General features: G+C 41.1%; 1 protein-coding gene and 1 long non-coding RNA gene across 6 annotated transcripts in view; one reads left to right on the top strand and one right to left on the bottom strand.

Annotated features, from left to right (window-relative positions):
- The window catches only part of SEMA6A (semaphorin 6A), a 142,042-nt gene that overhangs the window by 50,228 nt on the left and 64,600 nt on the right, over positions 1-27,214 (top strand). For 4 of the 5 annotated variants that reach the window (XM_038402737.2, XM_038402739.2, XM_038402741.2 and 1 more), the window contains exons 2-6: positions 10,936-11,073; positions 15,088-15,205; positions 21,190-21,250; positions 24,437-24,499; positions 25,341-25,442. In XM_038402737.2, coding sequence (XP_038258665.1) covers positions 10,974-11,073; positions 15,088-15,205; positions 21,190-21,250; positions 24,437-24,499; positions 25,341-25,442 — 444 coding nt within the window. In that variant the 5' untranslated portion in view covers positions 10,936-10,973. Of the gene's footprint in view, positions 1-10,935; positions 11,074-15,087; positions 15,206-21,189; positions 21,255-24,436; positions 24,500-25,340; positions 25,443-27,214 lie in introns of those variants that run through there. The other variant, XM_043514771.1, reaches the window with a different exon arrangement.
- LOC122460263 lies at positions 15,658-19,114 on the bottom strand. Its single transcript, XR_006281466.1, has 4 exons — positions 19,026-19,114; positions 17,985-18,058; positions 17,732-17,774; positions 15,658-16,296 (listed from the first exon to the last, which is right to left on the bottom strand). It is a non-coding gene; the product is annotated as an uncharacterized LOC122460263 (long non-coding RNA).

Below are 27,214 nucleotides of genomic sequence, written 5' to 3'. Positions count from 1 at the left end.
CTTTTGAGCTAAAGTTGATTAGTACCTTTTGAAACATATACTGTAGAAAGTTGTTATTCTACTGAATGAAAATCAAACCAGGTTAGTGACTCTTTTTTTCTGATTAAATTGCATTAATGTGACTAACATTACATATCAGTAATTGCACAAAAGCTAGATGATGTGCTCTGATTACTTAACAGTTGACTTAAATGTGTTCTCTGCTGTTTCGGGAAATTAAAAGGTGGACGTTTTCATTTCAAACAAATAAAATGTGTTTCTTAAAGCAGTCAAATGCCACAAATCAAAAGATAATATTTGTTTTGAACTTTAAACAAATATGCAAAATAAAAAATATTTATTTATGATTATGTTAAGCAGCAATCAGCCACTCTAAAACACAATGATATGGTATGTGGGATCCTAATTTTGGTCTAGAATAATGCTATGCTCTTCGTATGATTTGATCTGTTTTGCAGACGTATATCAACTGTAAATTACTTTCTTGTTTTCCTGGGTATGGGAGAAGATTGAAGAAAGGACTGGAATCTATTTAAATATGCACCCACAATAATGAAAGGAGGCATATGCTGAGCAATTGAGGGAATCTGGCTTGAAAAGTTTAATGCACTAGAGGGATTATTTTAGGATTACTGCCTGATCCTGAAGTTATGTTTAGCGCAGACATGTAGCAGCTCAGATGATGTCTGCAGGGCTTTATCAAACTTTTAATCAGTGGCAATTGGCAATACTGTTGTGAAAACATACATGGTTTCATGTTTCACCTTTGCTGTTATCAATAATAAAAAAAAAGGAAGAACATATTTCATTCTCTCTATATACCTGTGGATCACAGGCCGCAGTGTAATTTTTATTCCATATACCGAAAGAGAGAATAGAACGTCTATTGACTAGCACTGATATTTCCCAGGCAAATTTAGGGTTGAGAAGACTAATGGTATTGCTGGTAGTGTATCTGTTTTCTATTAAGATTGCTGAGATTAAACAGCAAAGTATATATTAGAGATAGTGTTCTTGTCAAAAGGCAGTGTTACGTTTAGCTCTTACATCAATTCAAATCTTGACGGTGGTTTATTGAAGCCCACATACAATCAATATAGTTATTTTTTCTCTCTTAAACAAGTGAGGTGTATTTAAAATAATAAAAACATCATTGTGATGACTGAACAAGCTGTTCTAAAGTTAGATCTGTTGCTGTATGTATTTCTGGTGGTAAGGAAGAGGAATAATTTGGCAACTGCCTTTGTTCTTTAATGCAGGCCTATTGCCCCAAAAATAAAATTGAAAATGTTTCTGGCAATAGTTCTGCAAGCACAAATGGCTTTCTTGCCAGTTTTGGCAAGCCTGTTTTCAGTATAAAACTGAGCAATTATAGAAAGTGATATATTGCATGCTATAATACTGCCATCAGCATCAAGACAAACAACATGTTCATTGTGTATTTTGCCGTATGAGCAGGTTATTGCCATTGCATTATCCATTCCACTAAAACATGTACCTCTTAAACCCTGACAAACAGATAACCAGAGGAGTAGAGAGGAGCAGATGCTTTAGCAAGGAACTGTGGCCATTTTCTCATTTGCGTTGGCTCCGTATTTCAATGCAAATATCACTGAACAGGTGGCTGATGAGGTCCCTGTAGATTGTTTACAGTAAAGGTTACAACCAGAATCGATAGGCCTGAGATACTTCTAATTCCATCTGGGAGATGTTCATCTTCCATCTGACTGTTCCCTCTCTGAACAACAGCATCCTATTAAAGCTATAGTCACTGGAACTGTGTCACTCAGGTTAACGAAAGGTTCTTCCTATTAAAGCCTTCATTTGTTCTTTACATTTTCCTTTTGTACTATACTGGGGTGATCAGTAATGATGATCTCTACAAGATAGGTTGCCAGCATTACCTACTGACATAACACCTTCTTCAGGAAGAGGTTTTTCTGTTCTGACTGGGGGTTTTGCAAATCTGTTCAGCTTATCAGTCACTGAATCAGGGGGGTAGTGATATAACAACCAGAGCTGATATTGCAGTATATGATTTATTGCCTGTGTAACACTGCAAATGAGAAAAGGAGTACTTGTGGCACCTTAGAGACTAACAAATTTATTTGAGCATAAGCTTTCATGAGCTACAGCTCATTTCATCGGATGCATCCGATGAAGTGAGCTGTAGCTCACGAAAGCTTATGCTCAAATAAATTTGTTAGTCTCTAAGGTGCCACAAGTACTCCCTTTCTTTTTGAGAATACAGACTACCATGGCTGCTACTCTGAAAACTGCAAATGAGTACTCACATTTACACAAACATCAGCATGCTACAATAGAACCAAATCCTCTTGAAACATTTTTGAGAAATATTTGCATTTTGATTTGAAAATCCTCTTGAAACATTTTTGAGAAATATTTGCATTTTGATTTGAAACTCGATTTTAGCCTTAAGTTTGCTCTAGCTTTACTGGAAAGTTGCATACATCCTTGAATAGATGATTACGTAGTATCTGGTCATCCTTGTTAGGTAGATTTTTATTACTCTCTTCAATGAAGGTGTATGCTGTCACTTGCTATATAAGGAAAAATATATTCTATGTTCCACCACTGTATATCCCCCAGGTCCAATTGTTATATCTGGGATGCAGCCTGCAGCAGGGAAATGAGTAAGCAATGCTAAATCTAGTTAAAATGGTACTAAAGTGCATATATCACAGGATGCCCATATATTCCCCCTATGTGTGAGGAGTGCTTTGGGGAGTGCATAATTGATGTGCATAGAATTTATGTGCACATTTTATTTTATTGATTGATTGATTATGGTAGCCCCTATGGAGCCAGGTCATAGACAAGGAGGCCATTGTACCAGGCACTATATAAACACCTACAAAATGGTCAGACCTTGCCCCAGTGAGCTTACAATTAATAAAGAGCATGTTCAATAGAAAGTGGGAGGGATATGGGCTTCTCTACACAAAGGTGGACCATATGGCATTCTCTACCCCCTAGTAATGTGCATGTGGGAGAGGCCCTAATCAGTGTGCAAATTAAAGCATCCCAGGTGGCTGCTATACTTTATGCACATCAGTGGTTCTCTTTTACTGGCCAGATATCTGGAGTGTTTGAGACATGTTTGGCCACAGGAATCGGATGGGCAGCTGTAGAGACAACAGGAGCAGAACAAGAGAGGGAAAGATGAATGATGGATGCACAGTGGATCATAGAGAGATGTTGATGGTTAGTTGCTATGGAGGAAGAGGAACCTGGCATGAGTAGTTACAGCCACTCAGGTGACTGATTATCATCACAGGAAAAAAGAATTGGCCATCCCAGACATCATCTTGCTGTGTGCCAGTTCAGTGCTATGTCTGGCACTCAAAGCGGTTTCCTGATTATTACCACTGTGTCATCTGCGTTGTAGTGCTTGTTGATCTCTGCAAGCATCCCTTGAGCTTTCATGGCTTCTGTTCATTCCTTTTTGTCTGCTGCCTGTGGCACCATTCCATTCCCCAGTGAGCATCAGATCACTTTGTATGATCTTTTTCACTGCCACACTCAACCACATCTGAGAGTGACACCTGGGTGATAGAGATCTAATTTTTACAAAACAGAACTGCTACCCAAAAATCACATATAGCAATTGCATGTTCTCCTGGACACCTCTCTTCACTGTTTGCGCCTGCCTAGCTTTCTTTCCTCTTTTCACAGAGACTGTGGTTTGCAAGCTACATTCCTGTTGTTGCTGTTTTATTTCTAGCCTCCTTTTCTGTCTTACATAGAGCCATGTCTTTCTCTATCTAGGAACTGTGAATTTAGAAGGTAGTAAACAATAATAATAATGATACGCTGCATTTATAATAGTGCCTTTTCAAAGGATTTCCAAAGGTTTCTCCAACTGGAGGCAGGGGACTGTAAGTGAATTGCCCATCAACACGTAGCAAGCCTGTGGTAGAGTGGGGAATAGAATGCAGACTATGTGACTGAGTCACATACCCTGCTTTTATCACTAGGAAGCATTCTCCTTATATAAAGCAAGTGGGACATGTATAAATACATACACACACACACACCCTTTCAATGAGAGGTTTCAGAGTAGCAGCCGTGTTAGTCTGTATTCGCAAAAAGAAAAGGAGTACCCGTGGCACCTTAGAGACTAACAAATCAATGAGAGTTAGTCTCCCAAGTGCCTAAATCACTTTTGAAAATGGGACTTAGGTTCCTAAGTCACTTTTCGAAATTTTATACCTAGAGATGAACAAACAAATTTAGATGAACCTGCCTTTTAGAACTTTTTAGATGTTTTTAAGTTGTCTAATTCCTCCTCCCATCCCTTCATTATTTTTCATGTTTGCTGGGCCCCTGAATGTGATGAGAGAGCCTGTTCTCCAGATATTTATGGGTATCCCCCTGGATTGTTGATCCATGGATTCTGCTGGTTTTACTGGCCAGGTCTCCTTTCCTCATATAGTGGTTCAAATTCTTTTCCCTGGAGGGAAAGTATGACTTGAACTCTTAGATTTCTTATTCACAGATTCTTCAGCACATTTTATTCCACACACACTCCAAGTCTTGTTTGCAGGATGGTAGCTTGTCACCTTTAATTTGTTCAAATATATATGTATTCTTCTCATTAATAGAGTCATGGATTTTTATGGTCATTAAGGTCATTTAGTCTCACTTCCTGCCTAACACAGGCCACTGGATTTCACCAAGTAATCCCTGTATTGAGCCCAATAGTTTGTGGGTTGAATTACAGCATATCTTTTGGAAAGACATCCTGTCTTCATTTAAATGATTGGAGACCCACAGAAAAAAACTGGTGTATTGTTCTGCATTCTGACTTTACTTGGAATTATACCTGATTAACTGAGGGTATAGCTGAACGGAAAAGTTAAATCGAGTTTCTCTGACATGGAAGATTGTAGCTCTTCAGGGCTAAGCACCATACTTTTCTGCAAATTTATTTGCAGCTGCTACTGATTTAACAGAAACTATCCCTCTGTTCGCAGGATCCAAACTGGCCTTTTCACCGAATTTATCAAGAAATTGGCACTTCATTTTTACATTTTACTTGTAATATGGGCAGAGTAAGGCAAACCCTTCTTACTGTGCAGATACACTCACAAGGTAATAGGATATTATGGCAGTAGCAATATATTCATTTCCTTAGCCAAAGGGTTATTCTGCATGCATTTCTGCCTTGAACCATCACTCACTAAACACTAAAAAAGATCAGACAGCAGAAGGCTGATGTCATGCTGGTGTCTTTCTCTTTGGCTCTGAGAAGCATGGTTTCTAGAAGTTATATATTGCATTTTGCTCAAAAAATCAAACCATTCTCCTTATATCACAAGCCATATTGAGCCAGAGACACTATTACCTCCTATCTTCAAATACCTCTTCAAGCCAATAATTTGTTTTTTCCCAATGTATAAATTAGAGACTAATAGATATAGAAACTTTATTTATTTATTTGTATTGAAATAGCACCTCAATGCCCTTATCAGGATCAGTGCCTCGCTGTGCTGAACTCTTGCCCCCAACACTTCCCTGTTTTCTCCCATAGGGGACTCAAATTTGCATATAAGACAAAAGATTAAGTGATTTCTTTATACCTAATCACTACAACAACAAAGAGGGGGGAAATATATACTTACTAAGGAAAAGTCTCCTCTCACTAATATCTGTGCAACTCCACTAACTTCAAGAAGACAGTTCAAGGCAAGATACTCTCGCATCAATGTATATTTGCATTAGTCCTAGGAATTCAAGAAAACAGACTGCTGGTTTGTGTTCTTCAGAACTCAAAAGCAAGTCATACCCTTTTGCAAAACCTCAATAGCTCAATGACTAATAATACTGTGAATTGATATAGAATCTTTCATTCAAGTACTTTAAAGCATTTATCATGCTGTGTCTCCGGAGTTTACAAAAAAAAATCAAGCAAACAAAAACCCACTTGCCAAAATTAATACTTTTTCTGTTGGAGCAATGTGCGCTTTTGAATAGGAAGAATGGAAGTTCTTGGAGCCAGAGCCTCAGCTGATATAAACAGGCATAGCTTTATTGAATTCAATGGAGCTACACCGATTTACACCAGCTGAGGATCTAATCCTTGATGTTTACAAAGCCATTATTTGGAGATGGTACCTGTACTCTCTGGGCGTCACCATCTGGCTACTTGTGCTTCATCACATGCTGCATATGGAAGGACATTTGGTTCCATCACACTTGTAAGTCAAAACACTTGTATCATTCAAAGGAGCCCAACTAGAACAGAGGACTTGCTGAAAAGGGAATTTATACTAGAAAGGAATGTAACTATTTCTAACAAGCATCTTTCTAAAATTTCACTGAAACTGGACAAAAATCTTGCTCCACAGAAAGGATGCCAAAATTCATATTAAATTAATATAATTACCTTCCAGAAAAAGCTGACATTGGCTGATAGACTCACCTTGGACCCAGTTCTCCATTGCTCTGTAGGCATTTACCCCAGCGAAGAGTGGGTGTAATGTACTAACAGATCAGAATGGGATCAACTTACTTTGTACTAATGCTAATGATTACACAAAGTGTAGGGTGGTACATAATCAGCCTCCATGTTTATTAGAAACAAATAAAAATATCCTTAAGAATGATAGAGGATTTTGGCCTGAAACGAGTTAGGTTCCGAAGTCCCAGTTTTGGAACAATTGCAAGGCACAAAACTCCCGCTGAACCCTGTAGGCATCTAAACTCACGTGACACCTATGTTTTTGTGGTAAAGTTCCATAAGCATCTATGTTTCAGCCTCCAAGCATGTGCACTTTTGCCTCCCAATTGGCACCCGAGCAGCTATCTCCTGCTGAAACCATAGAGCAATTCACAAACCAGGGAACACAGGCATTCCATTGCCTAAGTTGGGTGCAGGGCCCAATCCGGTAGGGGCCTTGTGAGCATGTTTACTAGATTGGTCCTTCAGATGAGTTCTCACAAAATACCTGGGAAAGAGGAGGTGTTCCCTCATAGCATTTAGCTCAGCGATTAGGGAACTCACCTGGAATATGGGAGTCCCGCAGTTCAAGTCCCTTCCTTCACCGAGGGAAGAAGGGATTTGAACACGGATTTACCCCCTCTTAGGTGAGTGCTCTAATCACTTGATGTGGGGCTCCCTTAGTTTCTCTTGTTGAAAATTTTGCACTGTGCATAAATAATTAAAGAGTCATTGGAGCAGGGAGACTGGATCCTGGGTTTCCCACCTCTCAGTTGAATGCTCAAACCTCTAGAGTCATTCACATGCTTGTGCTCTCGCTCTCAGTTAAGGGGACATTTCGGGGCAGAGAGTGCAAGCAAGCAAGCATGAACATAGCCAAGTGCAATGTTCCCTCTAATTTTTTACATCCATGAATTTTGTTATGTGCACCAATATGGAGGTGATGTGTGGTAGGGGTGGGCCGAGGAATTCAGAGTATGCAAGGGGGCTCAGGGCTGGGGTAGAGGCTTGGATGCGGGGGGAGGAGGTCTCTGGCTGTGGGGTGCAGGCTCTGAGGTGGGCCAGGGATGAGGGGTTTGGGGTGCAGGCTGCCCCGGGGCTGTAGCGGGGAGAGAGGACTCTCCCCAGCCCTCTCTCACCACAACAGTCTGGCGCTGGGGTAGTTCTTGGGCTGGGGCCAGGGATGAGTCTCCTCCCCTGCCTACACGGCCCTTGACAGCCTACTGTGCAGCTTAGAGGGAACTTAGGTTAAGTGGTTAAAGCATGCAGCTGGGAGGTGGGAGATGGAAAATCCAGTCCCCCTGCTTCAATGACTCTTTAATTAGTTATCTAGAGTGCAACAGCTTCAACATGAGAGAGTGAAGGAGACCCTGCTCCCCCTCCAAATATCCTATAGCCCAATGGTTAGAGCACTCATCTGAGAGGTGGTAAATCCCTTCTCCCCTCAGTGGGAGGGGGAATTGAACCGGGGGGTCTCCCACATCCCTAACCACTGGGCTAAAACTATGGGGGAAGCACCTCCTCCTCTCCAGCTTCTTGCTAAAATGGTGTAGGCACCTAATGCCAAGAGAGGGTTTGCATATGGGCATTGCAAAGAGCGATAGGGCCTCCCTGCAGCCTGCACTTAGGCACTTATCTCTGAGACATGAGTGGGGCTTAGCACACATTCCTATCATTGCATCTCCCATTGGCTAGCTTAGGTGGCTCCCTGCATAGCATGCTGGCTTTTGTGAATCACAGTATAAGATGCCTATTCATTGTATGGGAGCTTAGGTGCCTAACTGAGGCTTTGTGAATCACAGTGATTCTCTAGACACCTAAAAAAGTTAGGCGTTGTGATGCTGAGCATCACAACGCCTCACTTTTTTTTTGTGGACTCAGGTCTTTGTGTGTAGGAACAGCTTTGCACTATTAAGCTGTTAGATGGCAGAACTGAAAACTCCTTAGTCTTCTCTTTGTGTTCATGTGAAGAAAAAATCCTGTCAGTTAAACTCTACTTAAAATGACTGGGTAATATAATCTGACTGGAGACCCTCTTGTCCACATGTTTACATGGGACGGTTCAGAAGGTTGAGTGAGAAGAAGGGAGTGATATATCACAACCTCTCCTGAAAAAAGCTCTAAAGTGGAATGGGCAAGATTTATCAATGCTGCCTTAATGCTTTTCCACATATAATACATACATTGTTAGCTAGCTGATAATGTGCTGATAGGGAGTAACATAAAGCATCTATTCTTTGGTTGCAGTCCCACTGTAAGCCATGTTAAATTTGAATTATCATCCTGCAGACTGATATTGTGGGTGAAAAGGATTTAAATTGAGAAACTGAATTGCTGGTTAAATTTCTTCTAGACAAATGACTGTTCCTCTCCTGTACTTCAGAAAGAGCTTTGCATTTGACCAAAGCATTTGCAAGAAGGAAGGAATTGAAATTTGTTGTTGTAATAGAGCAGTATACTTTGTTTTGTCACCTTCTAATGCACTTGTAGAGACAAAATAGGCACTTCATACCAAGTATGAAAAATGAGTCTTTAAAGGTAAAGGCAAAACTGTATTTCAAAAGAGACAAAAATCACCCCCTTAATTCTTTTTTCTTTTTGAATCCTGCCTTGAATGCAAACCCTGAGGAATTTGTGGTTTTGAGTAGTCTCCTTCTTATTTGTTATTTTTGTTGTGGTAGCACCTAAAGACCTCAAACAAGGATTATTATATTAGGCACTATACAAAAATAACATGGATATAGTCCCTGCCCCAGAGAGCTCACAATCTAGACACTAGGAAACAGGTGATTAATGAGACAAATGTGGGAAGGGAGAAAAGAAGGTAGCTATGGGGAGGCACCGTTGTCTAAGTAGTCACAGGTGGCCACTAGCCTTCCCAGTGCTAGACAGAACTGTTTCTCTCAAGACTCCTGCGCATTATGCTCTCCCCACATGTTTCCTCATGTAAAATATAATAGCCAGCCAGTTTCTGTTTTCTGTTTTACTTACTCTTGCTGTTGTACTTTGCCATTCTTTTAATGCTGTGTGGCAGTCGAGGAGTCAGTTAGTTAATCCAGAGTGGCTCACATCAGAGTTTATTTTCTGTGGGTTCAAACTTTGGTTAATAAAAATACAGAAGCAGCCAAGTTTTCAAGTGTGTGTGTGAACAATAATAGGCAAACATGGAGTATAATAAATCATCTAGTTATAGCCCTGAGGGAACACAGTGCCCTTCAACAGAGTTTCCATCTGAAGTTCAGTTATAGGAGCTGGAATTTTATTTCAAAGCACATATCAGAAAAGGCAAATTAATTAGTCTGACGTTTCCAATTGAATAAATGATTGGGAACCAGCTGTGTCTGTGAAATTGCAAGTAAAAATGTAACACTCAGAACTTGTTAATGCTTTTTTTGGCATGGAAAAAGGAGACATAGGTATCTAATATTAAATGGTGTTTCAAAAGGGCAAGTTAGCACTTTATTTGCCAAAGTAACTTTCAAAGACTATCTAGGTTACGAAGTTTGACTTTCTGCCCATAAATCTTGAATGATTGACAGACGACTGTAAAATAGCTTTGTTCAGAAAGATAATCTTTGGCATGCAGCATTAAAGGTTTGAAACCCTGGAAGGGGTGAAAAGAAAAACCCACTTTTAGACTGATTTCCCCTGCAGATCAGCACCTCTGTGAAATTTGCCTGGGAGTTATGAGCTATTTACTGTATTATGATGTTTTCTTTCACTGTGTGCACAGGCACCTTTTGTTCTTTTTATCTCCAAGATTTGGGGATTTATTTATTTATTTAGCACATGAAATATTAATGAGTGAATACATTGGTGAAACGTGAGGGGAAAAAACCCTAATGTTAGACAATTCTGTTCACCTTTATTTTACTGCAAGTTGGAGTGTTGGTTTTATGATACTTAAATTTATGGGTACATATTTTTATGGTAAAGCCCAATGACATGTTCAGTGTGCTCCATCAAACTGTCTGTGTTTCTGTGTTTGATTCACAACTCTGCAGGATATGAATCAGTCTTCCAGTATAGCGCTTAATCACTTTTTTTTAACCTAAATAATGTAGTGTATTTTTTATTTATGCCCTGTGTCATCATCTAATTATGTAAACCTACCCAAAGAAACAGAAGATGGAGTATTCCCCTAAAAACACTTGTCAGCTATCGATTGACTCAGAAGACAAAGTTTCTTTATTGGGTCCAATCAGCTGAGACAGAAAATTCACAGGTAGCTCACAGCATATTTAAATCTGTTCAAAGCCAAGTTGAGGCGTGACTGATACGGGCAAGTGAGGCTTGAGGAATGAAAGAAAAGTGGCCCAGCAGGGCAGGCCTTTTAAAAAATTACACTTATTTGTTACTTTATAGTGAGAATCCCCTTTGTTATCTGTTGACCATTCAAGCCCTCCTTTCTGTGTGTACTAGTTAAAATAGAATGGACAGGAAGCTCTTATGCCCTTGTTTGTTTTTCACAGGGTGAAGTGAAGAAGTAAAGTCTCCCCGTTGAACTACTATGAGGTCAGAAGCCTTGCTGCTATATTTCACACTGCTATACTTTGCTGGGGCTGGTTTCCCAGAAGATTCTGAGCCAATCAGTATTTCGCATGGAAACTGTAAGTATAAAAGGTCTGGTGCTTTTTTTCTCCCCAAAACTCCAAGAAGGAATGTATTGATCACTGAATGTTTCTTATTTCTTGATAGCTCTTCATATTAGCCAGATTACATTCCCAGATGATAAAACTAGAGCAGAGCACTTCTGCCCTGATTTGTGTTTTCAGAACTGATGAGCTGCTTGCTCCTTCAAAACCATAACCTAGAATACTCTTCAAACGGGAGTTTCTGCAGTGCAGTCAGTCCACAGTTTTCCATCCTATCCAACAACAAATGAAGAAAGCTTGTTTTTCATGAGCAGAGGGTTTCTTACCTGACTCCCCAGAAGCAAAGTTCTGGAGAACCAATCAAGTCCATATATCAGGTGCAGCTCACAAATGTAGCTGTGTTGAGAACATATCACTGAAATGATTTTCTAGAAATATACAAATAACCAGATTTGTTTGCTCAGCCTTTGATGTATCTTTGTCCCACTTTACCATTTGGCATTTTGGGCAGTAAAACTGTTTGTAAGATTTTGACAAAAAACATTTTGGTGAAAAGCCAAAATTTTTGCAACAAATATTCTCCATTTTCTGACCTGCTTTAATAGGGAGTCTCTCTTAGACTAGGCTAGCACAAGGTGCTGCAAGTCAAGATCAGGATGGACTGGCTGGACTAGGTAGGAGAGCATGCACTGCATTTGATCACCTAGCTCATACCCTCAGTATTACTAAGTTCCTCTTTATCATGGTTATCACAGTTCAATCACAATTTTTCCAAAAAGGCCTTCTGAGGGCTAAATTCACAAGGAAGACTTAGGCATCTCACAGCCCCTTTAGTAGCCTAAATGCAACAAACAGGTGCCATTGGCAGTCACACAATCCCCACTCAGCTGCCTCTTAACTCTGGAGGTACCTAGGCATCAAAGTTTCCACTTGTGAAATGTATGAGGTGCATAAATTTATGCCACAAAATCTTACATTGCCCAGCAGCTTAGCATCCAATTCACACCTGTGCCCCAGTGAGTTTACAAAGTAGGCATCCTCCCCGCCTGTATGGCCCGATTCATTAGGTATACATATAGCCCAGACAGGGATTTGAACACAGAGCTCCTCCTTGCAAGTGAGTGCTGTAATTTGTGGGCTCTCTCTCCTGTTGGAGCTATTCCACTCTGTATAAATAATTCAATATTCATTAGTGTAGAGACTTGAACTTGAGTCTCCCCCTCCCAGGTGAATGCCTTCCAGGCTATGGAGTCATTGCCACTCTGGCCCTGGAGTATTTAATTATTTTATACAAAATGTAACAGCATCAACAGGAGAGACTGTGAGAGATCCACCCCAGAATATTCAGTGGTTAGGGCACTCTCCTGGAAGGTGCGAGACCTGTATTCAAATTCCCCTCTGCCTGATTTGAACAAATGTCTCCCATCTCTAAGGTGAATGCTCTAACCCCTGGACTATTGAATAAAAGGGTGAGATACCATCTGCAACTTAGTTTTTCTTGGGAAAGGGCTGACCTAAGTCCATCAGAGGGTTCACAGCCATGAATCCTGAGGGGAGATAGGCATTTCCCTCTGGCTCAGACTTAGGCACCTAACTCCTTTTGAGGGGCAGGGCTTAGGCATCTCTCCTCAGCATTCCCTACTGGCCAGGGCTGAAAGTAACATTAAGCACCTACCAGTACGGGGGCCTGGCTCCGGGCCCCCAGAAGGGGTGGGGCCTCGGGTGGAAGGGGCAGGGCTGGGGGGATCAGCCTTCGCCAGCCAGCCCATCCAAGCTGCCTGGCCCACACCACCCGGGGCTCCGGCTGCTGCCGCAGTAGCCACAGCGGCGGCCAGGAGCCCCGGGCTCTTTAAATCTCCAGGCCTGGGGCAGCTGCCCCTTTTGCCCCACTGACCGCCGGGGAGGGAATGGGGGACAAAAGGGGCAGCGATGTTAAAGCGCTGCCGCGATAGTGCTTTAACATTGGCTGGTACCGGCGGCCACATCTTACCGGTACACCGTACCGGTCTCCTTTCATCCCTGCTACTGGCTAGTTTAGCTAGCAGCCTGCTTAGCTTGCTGGCTTCTGTGAATCCCATTTTTAGGTGCCTAACTCTCCCCACACATTGTATAGGAAGCCTGGGCGCCTCACTTGGTGTAGTGAATTCTACGAGGTGGCAGGACACCTCAAAGTTAGACACTGTAACAACTAAATCCCCCTTTTGACTCTAGCCCTGGTGTTCAGCACTTGTCAGGATTGGCACCTGCATTTGTAAAAGTGTGGTAAGGAATGGCAAGTCAGCAGAGGAAAACATGGGAAACTTCTATTTCTATGTTATGAATGTCAAATGGCTGCAAACATACTGATCCCAATTCACACAAGGGCAATCAGTTACAAAGGAACCAGTGTTGTACAGAGGAAAGCTGGAATGTTAAAAATTAGTACTTCTCAAGTAAATCTTGGTCAGGAAGATTAACCTTCTGAACCTCAGTCCTCTGTGAGTTTGGTTAATTTATTTACCCAGGAATGCTCCCCTCAGATGCAGCATCTGGTTTGCAGGGAAGTTCCTGTTTGTACCCAAGTTTACAGCTGGGCTGACTAAGATACAAAATGATTTGCCCAAGCCTGTACAGTGAGTCAGTAGCTCAACCAAGATTAGCACTGAAGATCCTCCTAGAGAGAGTTCACAGAGAAAATTACAGCAGAATATCTACACTAATAGCCCCCCAAGGTAGCGCTGTTTGTTTGGAGCAAACAGATTTGGGAGAAAGGGCTTAATGCTTGATTAGATGCCAGTGAACTGCATTATGTGAATGTGCAGGAATTCTGCCTTCTGATGCTGCTCCTACTCATAGTCTCCTTTTCATTCTGTCTTCTGGGCATCTTTCTGATTGCCTTCCTGGGAGCTGGCTAGTTGACTGGCTCTTACATCTAGAGACATGCATTGCAAATGCATCAGACAGACAGAAACTCTGTGAGAAATGTTTTCTGGGTGTCTATTATAGGATCTACATACAATCTGTGCATGTTGACTTCCCAGCAACGAGAGCTCTGGAATATAATGAATAAGTACTCTCACTGACTGTCAGAGTTGGGGGAAAGGCTGAGTAGCCGGCTACCAGTACAGACTTCCAATTAGCATTATCATCTGGCTGCCAGGAAAACTGATGTAGACAGGTTGCCAAAAATATATAAATACAACCAAAACCAGTCATATTAAATAAATAAATGAAGATCAATTAATGGCTACCCACAGTTTCTACAAAAAATACAGTTGCCCTGCACTGGCAGCCCAATCCTGTAGGAAACCTGTGAAGCTGGCAATTTTGTACCTAGTAGTGCCAAGTCCTTTGCTCTAACCACTAGCTAGCATAGCCATTGCAGTGACAGATGTGTGACTATAAAATAGGGGGTTTGGCCTTTTATTTGCGGACCCCTAAAAAAATTCACATGGAGATGCTGCCCCCTTTGGAAATCTTAGACATAGTCAGCGGACCCCCCCAGGGTCCGTGGATCACATGTTGAAAACCACTGTACTATGGTAATGATAACCTTTCACAGACCCCTTAGACATAGTCTGCGGGTCTCCAGATGTCCAGGGACCACAGATTGAAAACCATTGCATACTATACCATAAAATAGTTTTGTCCTGAAAGATAAACTTTGGCAGGCAGCATACAGCATTTAAAACGCTGCAGGAGATGAAAGGAAAACTGTGTGGAAGTGCTAAGTACCTTTATACCAAGAGCTCTCAGAGCAGTTTTATACCTGTTCCGCTCTTAGAAATCACAGTTCTTCATTTCTAAAAACATAATGGCTTTCTCCTTGACAATTGCAAACAAAGATTATAACCATGATGAGCTATGCAATCCACTGTGCTATTACTTCAGTACCCCAGGCTGTGTTGTGGGGAGAGACAGCAAGCGCAGGAACTATAGATACTGGCTGTGGGTTTGGTGATGTGATATTCCATGTTAATATGACTTCATAATGTGAGTGTCTCTCTGTCTTTTTGCTTTCTTTCTCCCAATCCTTTTGCCTTTTCACAGATACAAAACAGTATCCGGTATTTGTGGGGCACAAGCCAGGACGGAACGCCACACAAAGGCACAGGCTGGACATCCAGCTGATCATGATAATGAACAGAACCCTCTACGTTGCTGCTAGGTCCGTAGTGTTTTCCTAATTCCCTTCTTGCTATTCCTACAAAAAAATGATATTCTGAATTTATCTCTGCCAGACATTTATTTTAGGATTTTATCACACACATTGGTCTTTATAGTCCGTCTGAGATAATCTTAAAAGCCACATTAGTTTGTCATCTTGGGCTCAATCTGTCAAGGTGCTGAGCAACTTCTGAGGGTGCTGGGCATCTGCAACCCCCCATTAAAGCCAATGGAAGTTGGAGGATAGAGCCAGAATAATTATTTCCTTAAAGGAGTTTGTGATTTTGTTTGCACACACAATTAATTACATATTTTGGAGAACAAACACAAATGAGCCACTGTGTGCATAAGTACATATTTGAATAAGAGTAATTAAACTTTAATGTTGCTGTTCTAGGCATATTTTATAGTAAAACAACAACAAAAAGCAGAAGAAATATGTTTACTGCTTTTCTTTTGATGTACTCCATGAGGTTAATTGAATGTCTTTTCTGCATTTTTTTGCTAGACAGATATATATTTTATATACACAAACACATGTATTTATATGAGAAGGCTTATAAGGCCAGCTCCTTAGTAAGTGTAAATTGGAATAGCTCTGGCAGTTTCAGTGGAACTACATTGATTTTTAACAGCTGCAGACCTGGTGCATATTATAAGTAAATACTTATTCTCCCATAAGTTTTTGGCTTTCCAATGCTAACAGGAGGTCAAAACTTATTATTATTACATAAGTGTCACAGAATGGTACCTAAATACCATGCTGATTGGCACATCAGAAAGAATATATTCAGGGAGCAGATGGGTTAGAGTTATTGATTGATGGATCGATTGATATGCCAAGGAACAGAATTGTTGAGTAAGAAGGTGCCATTTTTACACCACAACTGCACTTTCAAGTTACTTCTCATTATGCCTAGACATTGGAGGAATCTGAAGATTTCACTGCAAAGCTCGGTTTCTGACAAACTCTTCATATATAGGCTTGCATTTCTCAGATGTCCTGGAGATTTTGAGTCCCCAATTCTCTGCTGGTTTCCTATGCTCTTTCCTTTCCTTTTCACAGCAAGTACTGTCCAAGGCCAGCCGTCCCTAGAAAAGGATGCACAATCTTAGAGCTGGTTTCAGAGTAGCAGCCGTGTTAGTCTGTATTCGCAAAAAGAAAAGGAGTACTTGTGGCACCTTAGAGACTAACAAATTTATTAGAGCATAAGCTTTCGTGAGCTCCGATGAAGTGAGCTGTAGCTCACGAAAGCTTATGCTCTAATAAATTTGTTAGTCTCTAACGTGCCACAAGTACTCCTTTTCTTTTTGCGAATCTTAGAGCTGTGACAGAGTGGGAAGTAGTGTTTTAAGTTAAGAGCATATCTTTTCAAAACAAGGCCATTTTGTCTTTTTTCCCCCTTACCCTTTCCTCAGACTCTTCCCATACATCATTGTGCTGCTCCTCGTGCATGCTGCAGCCTATTACAAAGTATTGCATGCCATGCTTCTGTAACATTCCCAATTCCTGTCCACAAGGCATTAAAAGATTATCAAGTCTCAAACTCAGATATTCTGCATAGCAGCCTGTTGCACTCAATAAAGGACTAGATAGCCAGGCCAGCCTTTAATTGTCATTAGAGGCCAAATCCTGGGAAAGAGTGCCCAGTCCAAATAAATAGATGATAGTATAGCACAGACAGAGGACTAGACTCCTCAGCTTCAGCCTCTATAGCACTGCTGTAGCACCTCCTACACTGCCCAAACAGGTAACAGTTTCTACTATAGGTTTTGAGATGGGTGCAATGGATGTGATTTATGCTGCCCCATGTAGTATTTTGGGCAACAGGATCCATGTTATGCATGCACCCACTGGCCATGCCTCCCACCATACAACTTCGCCTTCAATTATTCTTCCGAGAAGAAGTGTGGAACTTGGCTCGATGACACAGAGACTGCGCAGAGTCTCTCAGGGAGAGTGCTCCACTCTTCACCTTCCCATGAAAACATAGTACCTGTGTGATTATGTGCATGTGGGGGAGCCCCAGAGGGATGGCAAGATTTACTCCTTAATATAATTTTTCATGGGGGAATTCCCTTATTTTTTTTCTTTTTGTGTGTGTTTGTTTTCTTTTTTAAATTGGCAGGTTATTTGCAGTGTGACAATTGGAACAGACACACACTAAGGCAAATCTGTTTGGTGGATTAAAATATCCAAACATTATTCCCAGACTAAAATGTTGATGAAAATATTAACTTGTAATCAGCAAGCTGCATGCCTTCACTGCACTCTGATGCTACAGTTTGAAAAATAATTTGAATTTTTCATGATGGCAAATTACCATTCACAAATCACAGTTCATTTTAAAAAATGAATTAGCTCCTTAGTCTATGTATGTGTAATATATACCATATTTGTGTATGAGTGTATGTGAATGTGTATATATAAAATATTATATTATATTCAAATAGAGAAATGCTTCGACATTATTGGGGACAAATGACCTGCAAAAATAACAGAAAGACGTAATCCATTTTTACTTACACAAGCACAAAAAATCTTCTTAAACTTTTCTTTGCTCCAGTAACTGAAAAACTGTTAAAAGAAAAGGAGTACTTGTGGCACCTTAGAGACTAACAAATTTATTAGAGCATAAGCTTTCGTGAGCTACAGCTCACTTCATCGGATGCATAGCTCACGAAAGCTTATGCTCTAATAAATTTGTTAGTCTCTAAGGTGCCACAAGTACTCCTTTTCTTTTTGCAAATACAGACTAACACGGCTGCTACTCTGAAACCTGAAAAACTGTTACGTAGATTATTTTCCTCCTCAGAATATTACTGGAAAAAAATCCCCACTAGGTTAAGAAGCCTATGTGATAAAAGTTAAAATTCACAAGGTCATTTTATCTTCAAGTGAGAAACTTTCAAAAATGAGTAACCTTTCCATAATTAGTCTGAGTGAAAGTTTATATCTGTAACACTAATGGGGGAAATAAACCGAGAGACTGAAGCAAATGTGAACACAATCAAAAGTGTTTATCAAAGAGCTTCATAACAGGATTAATTGAAACTGTATTTAGCATAAATCCCTTAGCTACCATATCAGATGCTTCTTTTAAGTTGTTTTGTAGGTGTCTAAATATACTGATACTAAGTTTACATTTGTACCCAATTATCTGAAAAGCAATCAAAACAAATGATTAAACATTGAGGATTTTGAGAAAATCCAGTGCTCACTGTTCGCTTTGTAATTAATTTCCTTGGAAAAAAGAACAAACTGATTTAAGAGACAACTAACAATTTATTACTGCATGTCTGGCAAACAACAAAATCTGTTTGTCAATTGCCTGTTTTATCAAATAAGATATGGGGATGTATATAAGAATTTTGTACTAACTATTATTAAACACTTTTTATAGGTTTGGAAAGATTTCAGTGCAAATTATGGGCTGGATATTCAGCTGATGTAAATTAGCATAGCTTCACTGAAGTTAATGAGACTAGAGTAGTACACCAATTTACATCAGCTGAGCATCTGTCCCAGGGGCATCATTTGCTATGGGACAAGCGGGGCAGTTACCCATCCAGACCTTAGTTTGCTCCCCTCAGATTTTTCCTAGGCCTGTATGCTCCAGAATATCTTCCACTTTTTGCCCCTTCCCCAACTTTGCAGGGTACAATACAATCATAAATTACGTTCTGTGCTGTCACAACTTTTTCCATCTCTTACCCCCAGCTGAGTTTTTCTGAAATGTTGCCCCTGAGCTGTCCCTCTGGATATGTAACAGAATAGCAGCATTTTCTTCTTCCCTCAGAAAGTGCAGGTCTGCACACACCTTTCCTGGAGTTCACTGTGTCATCTCTTCCTGCAGACTTATTTGGTGGTTGCTTTTGTTCCCATGATCTGTCACCTCCCATATGTATGCACATAATGGTTCATTGAGCCCCAGCAGTACCAGAGTGCATTTACACATTTCCAGACATTGCACTGAGTGGCCAAGGGTCATGCACAGCCAGCAGCATTATTTAAATTCCCTTCCTCCACAAGATTATACCATGGCAACAAAATTCAGTTCTGCTGACTGGAGGTGGGAAAATGGAAGCACTAGGATTAAGTCAGTTTGTGTTAGAATAATTTAATTAGCAGAGAACTATACACATACCACAGCCAGTAGGCAATATTGGGGAAGAGAGGGCAAAACAGTCCATTAGTATCTATAGTATCTATAGACAGTTCTTTTAATTGTTTTTGCCGACACTGTGGGCAACTGTGCATTAGATACAGCATGTGGAAATGGTTTTAGTTATCCTGAAATCAGATTTCATTGACATAATTCCACAACTTGGTGTCTGAATTCTCCTAGGACACTTTGGCAAGCCAGAAAGTAAGTTGCTTACTCACTTAAGTCACTCAGAAGAGCCATGATGTGAGTGATGCTAAGTGACACAAGCCTCTCTCTGAATTTCACCCATTTATTTTTACTGGGTTTTTCTGGTTGCTAGTTTGTCTTTTTAAAAAGAAATCCTCAACACTAAAATGATAATTAATGTAAAGAGCTGTGCCAGAAGGGAGCCAATCAGAATACTTTTTCAGGTGTTGCCAATGCATAATAATCAGTCAATTTACAATTCAGATTCTTGGTTTCCACCAACTGCAACTTTAAATATGTATATATAAAAAAGGAAGAAACATCACCGTCTATAAAGCTGATATGCTAATATGTAATTTTATTCTGCCACTGACCCTGAGCATAGCTCCGCCGGTAAAGACAAGCAAATAATAAGGCATTAAACCCGTCTTGAAAGTAAATGACAGTTCTGATTTGTATTGAAGACTGTGGGAGAAAAAAAACCTCCTCAGTTTGGCATCTTACAAAGCAAACTGCCTCAACTGCAGTAGCACACAAATTTTTTTAAAGCCAGTTTCTATTAACAATGCTGCCCCTTTTCTACATGTGAGAGAAGTGTTTCTTATTTTCATTTTACAGCAAAGAGTGTTTTCTGTCTGCTTTAGTTAGAAGCTAATATTGTTTTCCTCAAACTCAATAAAATGAAGCTAGTCTTGACAGCAGAGGTTTCTAAAATGGAAACAGTCTGTATCCTACTTTCAACAGACTCCTATATAGCCCCCTTTTAAAGCTATGAATTGTTTTCTAGCCACAAGACTTCCTGCATTTTTGAAAAAGTCATTGTTATTTCAAGGAAAAATGAGATGTTGGGTGTTTTTCACCCCTCCTGCACAATTTGGTGTGGCTCTTTCAGGTGTTTTGTTTTCTTTTTTAATTCTGTGCCCCAGGCAAAAATGTCTCTGTGCGCCACTCACACAGAAGGGGACTGCTTAAAAATATCTCCTGTTTCCCCTTGCGCAGGGAAGATTGGTAGCTAATTGTAGAGAAAACCAGGTTCTCGACAAAATAGGAAGTTGAGCACAGGCGAGACGTAAACTTTTTTGGAGGGTGAATTTTAGAGATTAATTTGGCCATCAGCGTGTGAAGAGAAGAATAATTTCTGGAAACAATTTTGTTGCTGTCAATATTTTCCCTTTCAGATTGTCAATCAAATCATTACAGCTGAGGTTGGAGGTATAATTTTAAAAAAAAACGCATTAACCTTTTTTTAACCCTGGCTGACTAAGAACGGCATACTGAAAACCATCCCAGGAAGCTGGTAACGGATGCCTAAATCAGATTGCAGCTGATATAAAGATGCACAAAAACATCTGCCCACCAGCCCCCAGAGGATGTAGAACTTGCCCCCTTTCTTAAATCTCATTCATACAAATAAGCTGTTACTGGGAAGAAACTTGAGTTAGTTTTCAGAATTTCTCTTCTTTCTTATTGAAAAGCAAAGCAGTTTATGTACAATGGTGCATTCTCAGTAGAAACAGACCAAGCAATCAGTAGTGTTCTCTTGTATAGTGTCTGGTCTTTTTTTTTTTTAATTATATAAAATAAACTGACTAGTGCTTTTGACTTTGCATTGATTTACCTTTGTTTACAGGGACCATATTTATACTGTTGATATGGACACATCACATACAGAAGAAATTTATTTTAGCAAAGTAAGTTGCTTTTTATCATCTTGAAACTAAAGACACTAGGAAGAACAGAGAATAAATAGGAAGTGGGCATTGTTTCAAACAGCTTTCCAGCATTGCTGTAAAAATTGTACTAATCAAGTAAGGTGGAATTGCTAATCATATATGGGGAAAGCTCGAATAGCAGTCATGACATCTGTGAATTTCTTACAAGCGATTTAGCTAGCTTGATAAGCAGCCAGTACCGAAATATATTGAGCTCCCTGGAATCCATCAAACATATATTCATTGATATTATGTAGCTTTTTATAATTGCTATACTATACCAATTAAGAATACTAAAACTCTCATTATAAAAGGCAAAGTCTACTTATATATTTTCATATACACAATGTTTAGTCAGTCAAGCAAGTATGCAGTAAATAAAATCTTATTAAAACATCATGCTATAAAGTGTTGTAAGAAAAACCACATTACATTTATGGGAAATTATATCCAAAATGGGAATAGTTTTTCTTGCATTGCTCTCCTCTATATTGTGTGAATGTTTCTAGAAATGACCTCCCATCAGTTTCGTCATACTGACTGGCACATGGCATACCCTATATGCAATATATAGTATTCATAGTTCACCAGGGTGAATTTCATCCCAGAAAAGGAAAAATGGGCATGTTAAATCCATGAATGATGCCATAGATGATCTTATGACATGATACTCGTACTAAAATGAGGTCACAGAGCAGCAGAGGAAAGAAAAACTAGTGTTAGATCCATGGGCAGTGGGTGAACCATGGGCTCGGGATGCTAGCCCCTGGCCCGGCCCACCCCTTCTGCCTGAGGTCCCACCTCTCCCACCCTCCTTCCCCTGCTGAAGCCCAGAGCTCCTGCCACCGGCCACCAGCCTCCCCTACCAAGCCCGAGCCACCTGAGTGCCTCCAGCTTTGAGCTGGGCTAGGGCCAAGGGGGAAGGGCAAGAAGGAGGGGACCTCAGGGTGGAGCATGGGAAAGGCCACGTGGGGCTGTTTTGGGAGGCAAAGCCTTCCCCAGCCTATTATACCCGCCGACCATGCTTACATCCATGAAAAATATTTTAGCAAAGGACTGTTAATGAATGAGCACTAACTCAATTCATTAAATGGAGATGTCGGGTCGAAGCATTGATTATTGTTATAAGGGTGTTAGTATTTTAAGCTAGGGACTTTTTAATGACGTTTTGCTATAATTATTCAAATCTAATACACTCTTTCCAAGGCCTAACTCAGGGGCGGACCAACTTTTTGGCCTGAGGGCCGCATTGGGTTTCTGAAATTGTATGGAGGGCTGGTTAGGGAAGGCTGTGCCTCCCCAAACAGCCGGACGTGACCCGGCCCCCGCCCCGTATCTGACCCCTCCTGCTTCTTGCCCCCTGACACTCACCCCCCGGACTTCTGCCCCATCCAACGCCCCCTGTTCCCTGGCAGCTCCCTGGGGACCTCTGCCTCACCCACCCCCCCACTCTCGGTCCCTGGACCCCCCTGCTGCCCCATCCAGCCCCCACCTCTCCTTCCTGAATGCCCCCCCGGGACCCCTGACCCATTCAACTACCCCTTCTCCCTGACTGCCCCCGGACACCCTGCCCCTAACTGCCCCCCGCCCCTAACTGCTCCCCACTGCCCCATGCAACCCCCCCTCCTTCCTGACTGCCTCCCTCCCACAGGACCCCTGCCCCATCCACCCCCCTGGCTCCCTGTCCCCTGACTGCCCCCAGAACCCTTACCCCTGACTGCCTCCCGCACCCCATCCAACCCCTCGTCTCCTTCCTGACTGCCCCCCCGGGACCTCTGCCCCCATTCAACCCCTCTGTTCCCTGTCCTCTGACCACCCTGACCCCTATCCATGCCCCCAGCCCCTGACCATCCTTCCCATGAACTCCCCTGCTCCCTACCCCTTTACCGTGCTGCCTGGATCACCGGTGGCTGACAGCGCTGCTGCACCAAGACAGGCAGCCATGCCGTGCAGCACAGAGCACCAGCCCAGGCTGGGCTTTGCAGCCACGCTGCGCAGAGTATTGCGCTGGCGGCGTGGCAAGGTAAGGTTGCAGGGGAGGGGGAACAGCAGGGGAGGGCCGGGGGCTAACCTCCCTGGTCAGGAGCTCATGGGCTGGGCAGGATGGTCCCACGGGCTGGATGTGGCCCACGGGCCATAGTTTGCCCACCTCTGGTCTAACTGATGGCTGTATGTGGGGTCGGGAAGAAATTTTCCCCCAGGTCAGCTTGTCCATGACCTTTGGGTTTTTTTGTCTTCCTCTGCAGTGGAAGGTGTGGACCACCTGCAGAGATCACCCAGGTGTATCACACTTAATTCCCTGCCCTGGCATGGGGCCTCAGGCATTGGTGCACCTCCCATGCCCCCCATTCTCTGCCTCTGGCACATAATAGTCTAGTCTCCTGTGGGCTGTAATACTTTGCTTTAATTTCAGTTGTTGGGTTAGTGTGCAGGTGCTGGGTGGTATTGGTGGCCTGTGATATACAAGTAGTCAGATTAAATGATATGGTGGGCCCTTCTGGCCTTAAACTTTATGACTCTATAACTCAGCTACTTGGAAAGTTTAACATTTGCTAACTTCATAATGTGGTGCATCTAGATTCCCGTTCATAGAGGAATGAAAATCCAGTCTGGGATTTACCTATAACCATTCCAGGGAAACAATGTTAGAAAATAAAACCTTTAGTACTTTGATAGGTAGAGGATCTCTGAGCCTATTAGCTAATATGAAGTAAGAAGAATTACTGGAATTGGATTTCTTTGCTCATCTGAACTGGACTGTGCCAATGTGTATTATTTGCCTTAATAACTAATGAGTTTATAGTCCATTTGCAACAATTTGCTTTGCAAAACAACATCAAATTAAAAGAAATGATGAGAAAATAAAAGTCTTTTTTTAAAGTGCATATATTTTTAAAAGTTGGCAGATTGCTAAATTCACATGTTTGCAGGCTTTAGAAGGTGAGATGGGTTTCTGGTTTAATGAACAGATAGTAACAGAAAATTAAGTGAATGTTCTACATCACTGATCTTTCATTGTTCTGGTGAATTAATCATGGAGAAATGGTGTAGAAAGTTTTCAATAAATATATCTTCAGCAGCTAGTCTCCCCTAGGGAACTCTTACTTCTGAAATCAAATGTAACAACCTCTGGGCTCTAATTGATTTCTTTCTTGATCCTTGCAGAAACTGACATGGAAATCTAGACAGGCTGATGTAGACACATGCAGAATGAAGGGAAAACATAAGGTAGGCAATTTTCATTTCTTCTGCAGCTGCCACTTTAGTTTAGTTTCTTAACTATTATCTCAGACTGCTCTCTGTGATGTGGAATGAATCATGCCATTCACTTCTTTGCTAGTAATTGCTTTTTCCATCAACTTACTGAAGTCTTTAATTTGCAAAAATAGTTTGCTTTTAATGTGATGAAACATTACGACAGCAGCTGCAGTAACATCATGAAATACTTAGAAGCAGTGGGAATTATGGACACAGTGCTAGGTATACTGACATTGCTTAATGCTGCCTCCTATAGCTAAACACTGTTGTCCATTCTCCATTGGGAGTTTACTGAAGAGCTCATAAAAAGCCATAATACAAAGTGTGTGTTTGTAGATGCAGAAGAACTAATCCTGATCTCACCCCAATTATACACTAGTGCAAACACTGACTAACATTAGTCAGCTCACAATCAGGCCCAGAGTTTCTTTATCTGATTTCCATCAGTTTTACTTTAGTGCACTGCACTGAATTAATTAGTGTTACTGTTGTCTTACAGAAATATATCGAAAAGGTCCTCAGTCTTGATTAAAGCAACAAAATTCAAACAAAATTCATGAACAATAATGAAGTCTGAACTGTAATGTAAATAAAATGTCCTCCGTTCCTAGCAACTATGTTGAAACAAATAGAATGAAAATTCATTGTCTTGTTCACTGTCAGTTAAAAAATTGTGAAACTAAAGCCCAGAATGTCACAGTGGCTACTAGCCAGCTTCATTTTAGCCCTAATAATGAAAGATCATGGCACAAGAATAAAGCCAAACATTTGTAATATATTGGGTAAAATACTTTTTATTATTTTTCTTCAGGATGAGTGTCATAATTTTATTAAAGTCCTCCTGAAACGAAATGATGATACCTTGTTTATCTGTGGAACAAATGCCTTCAATCCTTCTTGCAGGAATTATAAGGTAGGTGTTGTGTTTAGGAGATTGCAGCTGTGCTCTGAGAAATTTAACAATTTATTTTGACTGTGTAGCTGGCAGCACAAAATGTATCATTCAGCATTACAGTTTATCCTCACTTGTTTGACTTCTTCAGCATTTTAAATGTGGAATCTTGATTGGGTTTCTATGATTTGCCTGGATTGACATAGACACCTCTTTGCAACCTCTACACATAAAAGTATATTGCTACTTGAGCTTATCCTTCACAGTTGTCTTGAACAATAACTTACAGCTCACTGCAAAAATATGGGCTAGTCCCCTGAACTTTCTTAAGTAAAAAGTTTACTACTGACGCATCTCAAATTATAGGTCTGATGCTGAGGATTTCTCATCCATAAAACATTTTGAATCTGGCTGTTGTGTTGTGCCCAATCCCAAAGATACTTGCCTAGACACTTACAGGCTTAGTATAGTGGAAACTATGCATTTTTTGCTGTACTGGTATTTGGGGACCCAATTAGTAGGGAACCTGTGCAGGACTCTACACACTCCTTCATTCAGTGAAAGTGATTTCAGCAGCAGACTGCTACAGGGAAATGCAGAAGGGGAAAAGAAATGGGGCATCTACAAGGTCAAAACATCATATAGAGATTAGGAGCAGGCTGCACTAAACAGCTACCCATCAGCCCTGCTAATAAAACACATGTTGGAGCTGAAGATTCCTTCCTTCAACCCAATTCTGTGCCAGTGTTTCTGCATGCATGCAAAGCCATTTATTCAACCTTTGTCCACTGTCTGAGGAGTAGGGTTTTAGGCCCTGATCCAGACCCTACTGAAATCAATAGGAGTTTTTCCAATGGGAGTTAGATCAGGGCCTTAATATTCAGCCTAAGAACAGTGCACTCTTTTAGAATCTGTCTTTGTCGCAAGGTGCATTTCTAACCTTTCTTTGGAGAGGAAGAGGATTCAGTTACTACTGATAAAAAGCCTACTCTTGCTCATTTAGTAGTCAATGGCAAACCTACCATTACTTCAAGGTACAGAATCAGGCCCAGAATTATTGTAAGAAGTGTCCTGAAAACAAACTGAAGATATCAACTGTCAGGAAAGCAACTACAGCAGTGATACCCAGTATTACCCTACTTCTCACCATCCTTCCTCGGCCATGCTGGTTGAGCACCTTCAATGGGTTTAGCCTGGAAGATACATCGACACACGTGCAGAGCAACAGCACAGTCTTCTCTATAGCTCTGTGAAAGAAATTTCTCCTTCAGAGACAAGCTCATTTCCAGTTAATTATATAGTGCAGATACCTGATATAAGGAGTACTGAAATGAGAACAACGGGTCTAGTAAAAAACTCTTCCCTTATCCCTAACCTCCCATCCACATCATGTAGCGAGGTTTCCTGTTTCCAGTCCTGAGTTTAGTTTTCTGTTTGTCATTGCTTAGTACTCAGTACAATTAACGTTGCTAACAAATTCTTAGGAGTCCCTTCGCTGGAAAGCTATTTTTTAATACAAATACAGATTTTCTTGGCATCCTAATGTGAGGATCCTTTCTGCAGATGTTTCATTCCCCATGATATATGGCCCATGCTGATTCCCTCAGCTGTTGCTATGCTCTGAGAGCCTGCATGGTGATGTCTCTTGGGGCCTACAGAAGGTCACTCTGACACCTGCACTGACTTTCCCTGACTGTATTTCAGGAATTACAGATGGCACCAGGGCACTTGAGACATGCCAAACGGAAGATAAGGCCATCCCACAGCACTGTAAAGTGAAAGTACAGATGACC

This window comes from Dermochelys coriacea, chromosome 5, assembly GCF_009764565.3.
Source record: "Dermochelys coriacea isolate rDerCor1 chromosome 5, rDerCor1.pri.v4, whole genome shotgun sequence".
Classification (NCBI taxonomy): domain Eukaryota; kingdom Metazoa; phylum Chordata; order Testudines; family Dermochelyidae; genus Dermochelys; species Dermochelys coriacea.
Note: the sequence above shows the minus strand (reverse complement) of the source record. Positions and strands in the feature narration are given on the sequence as shown.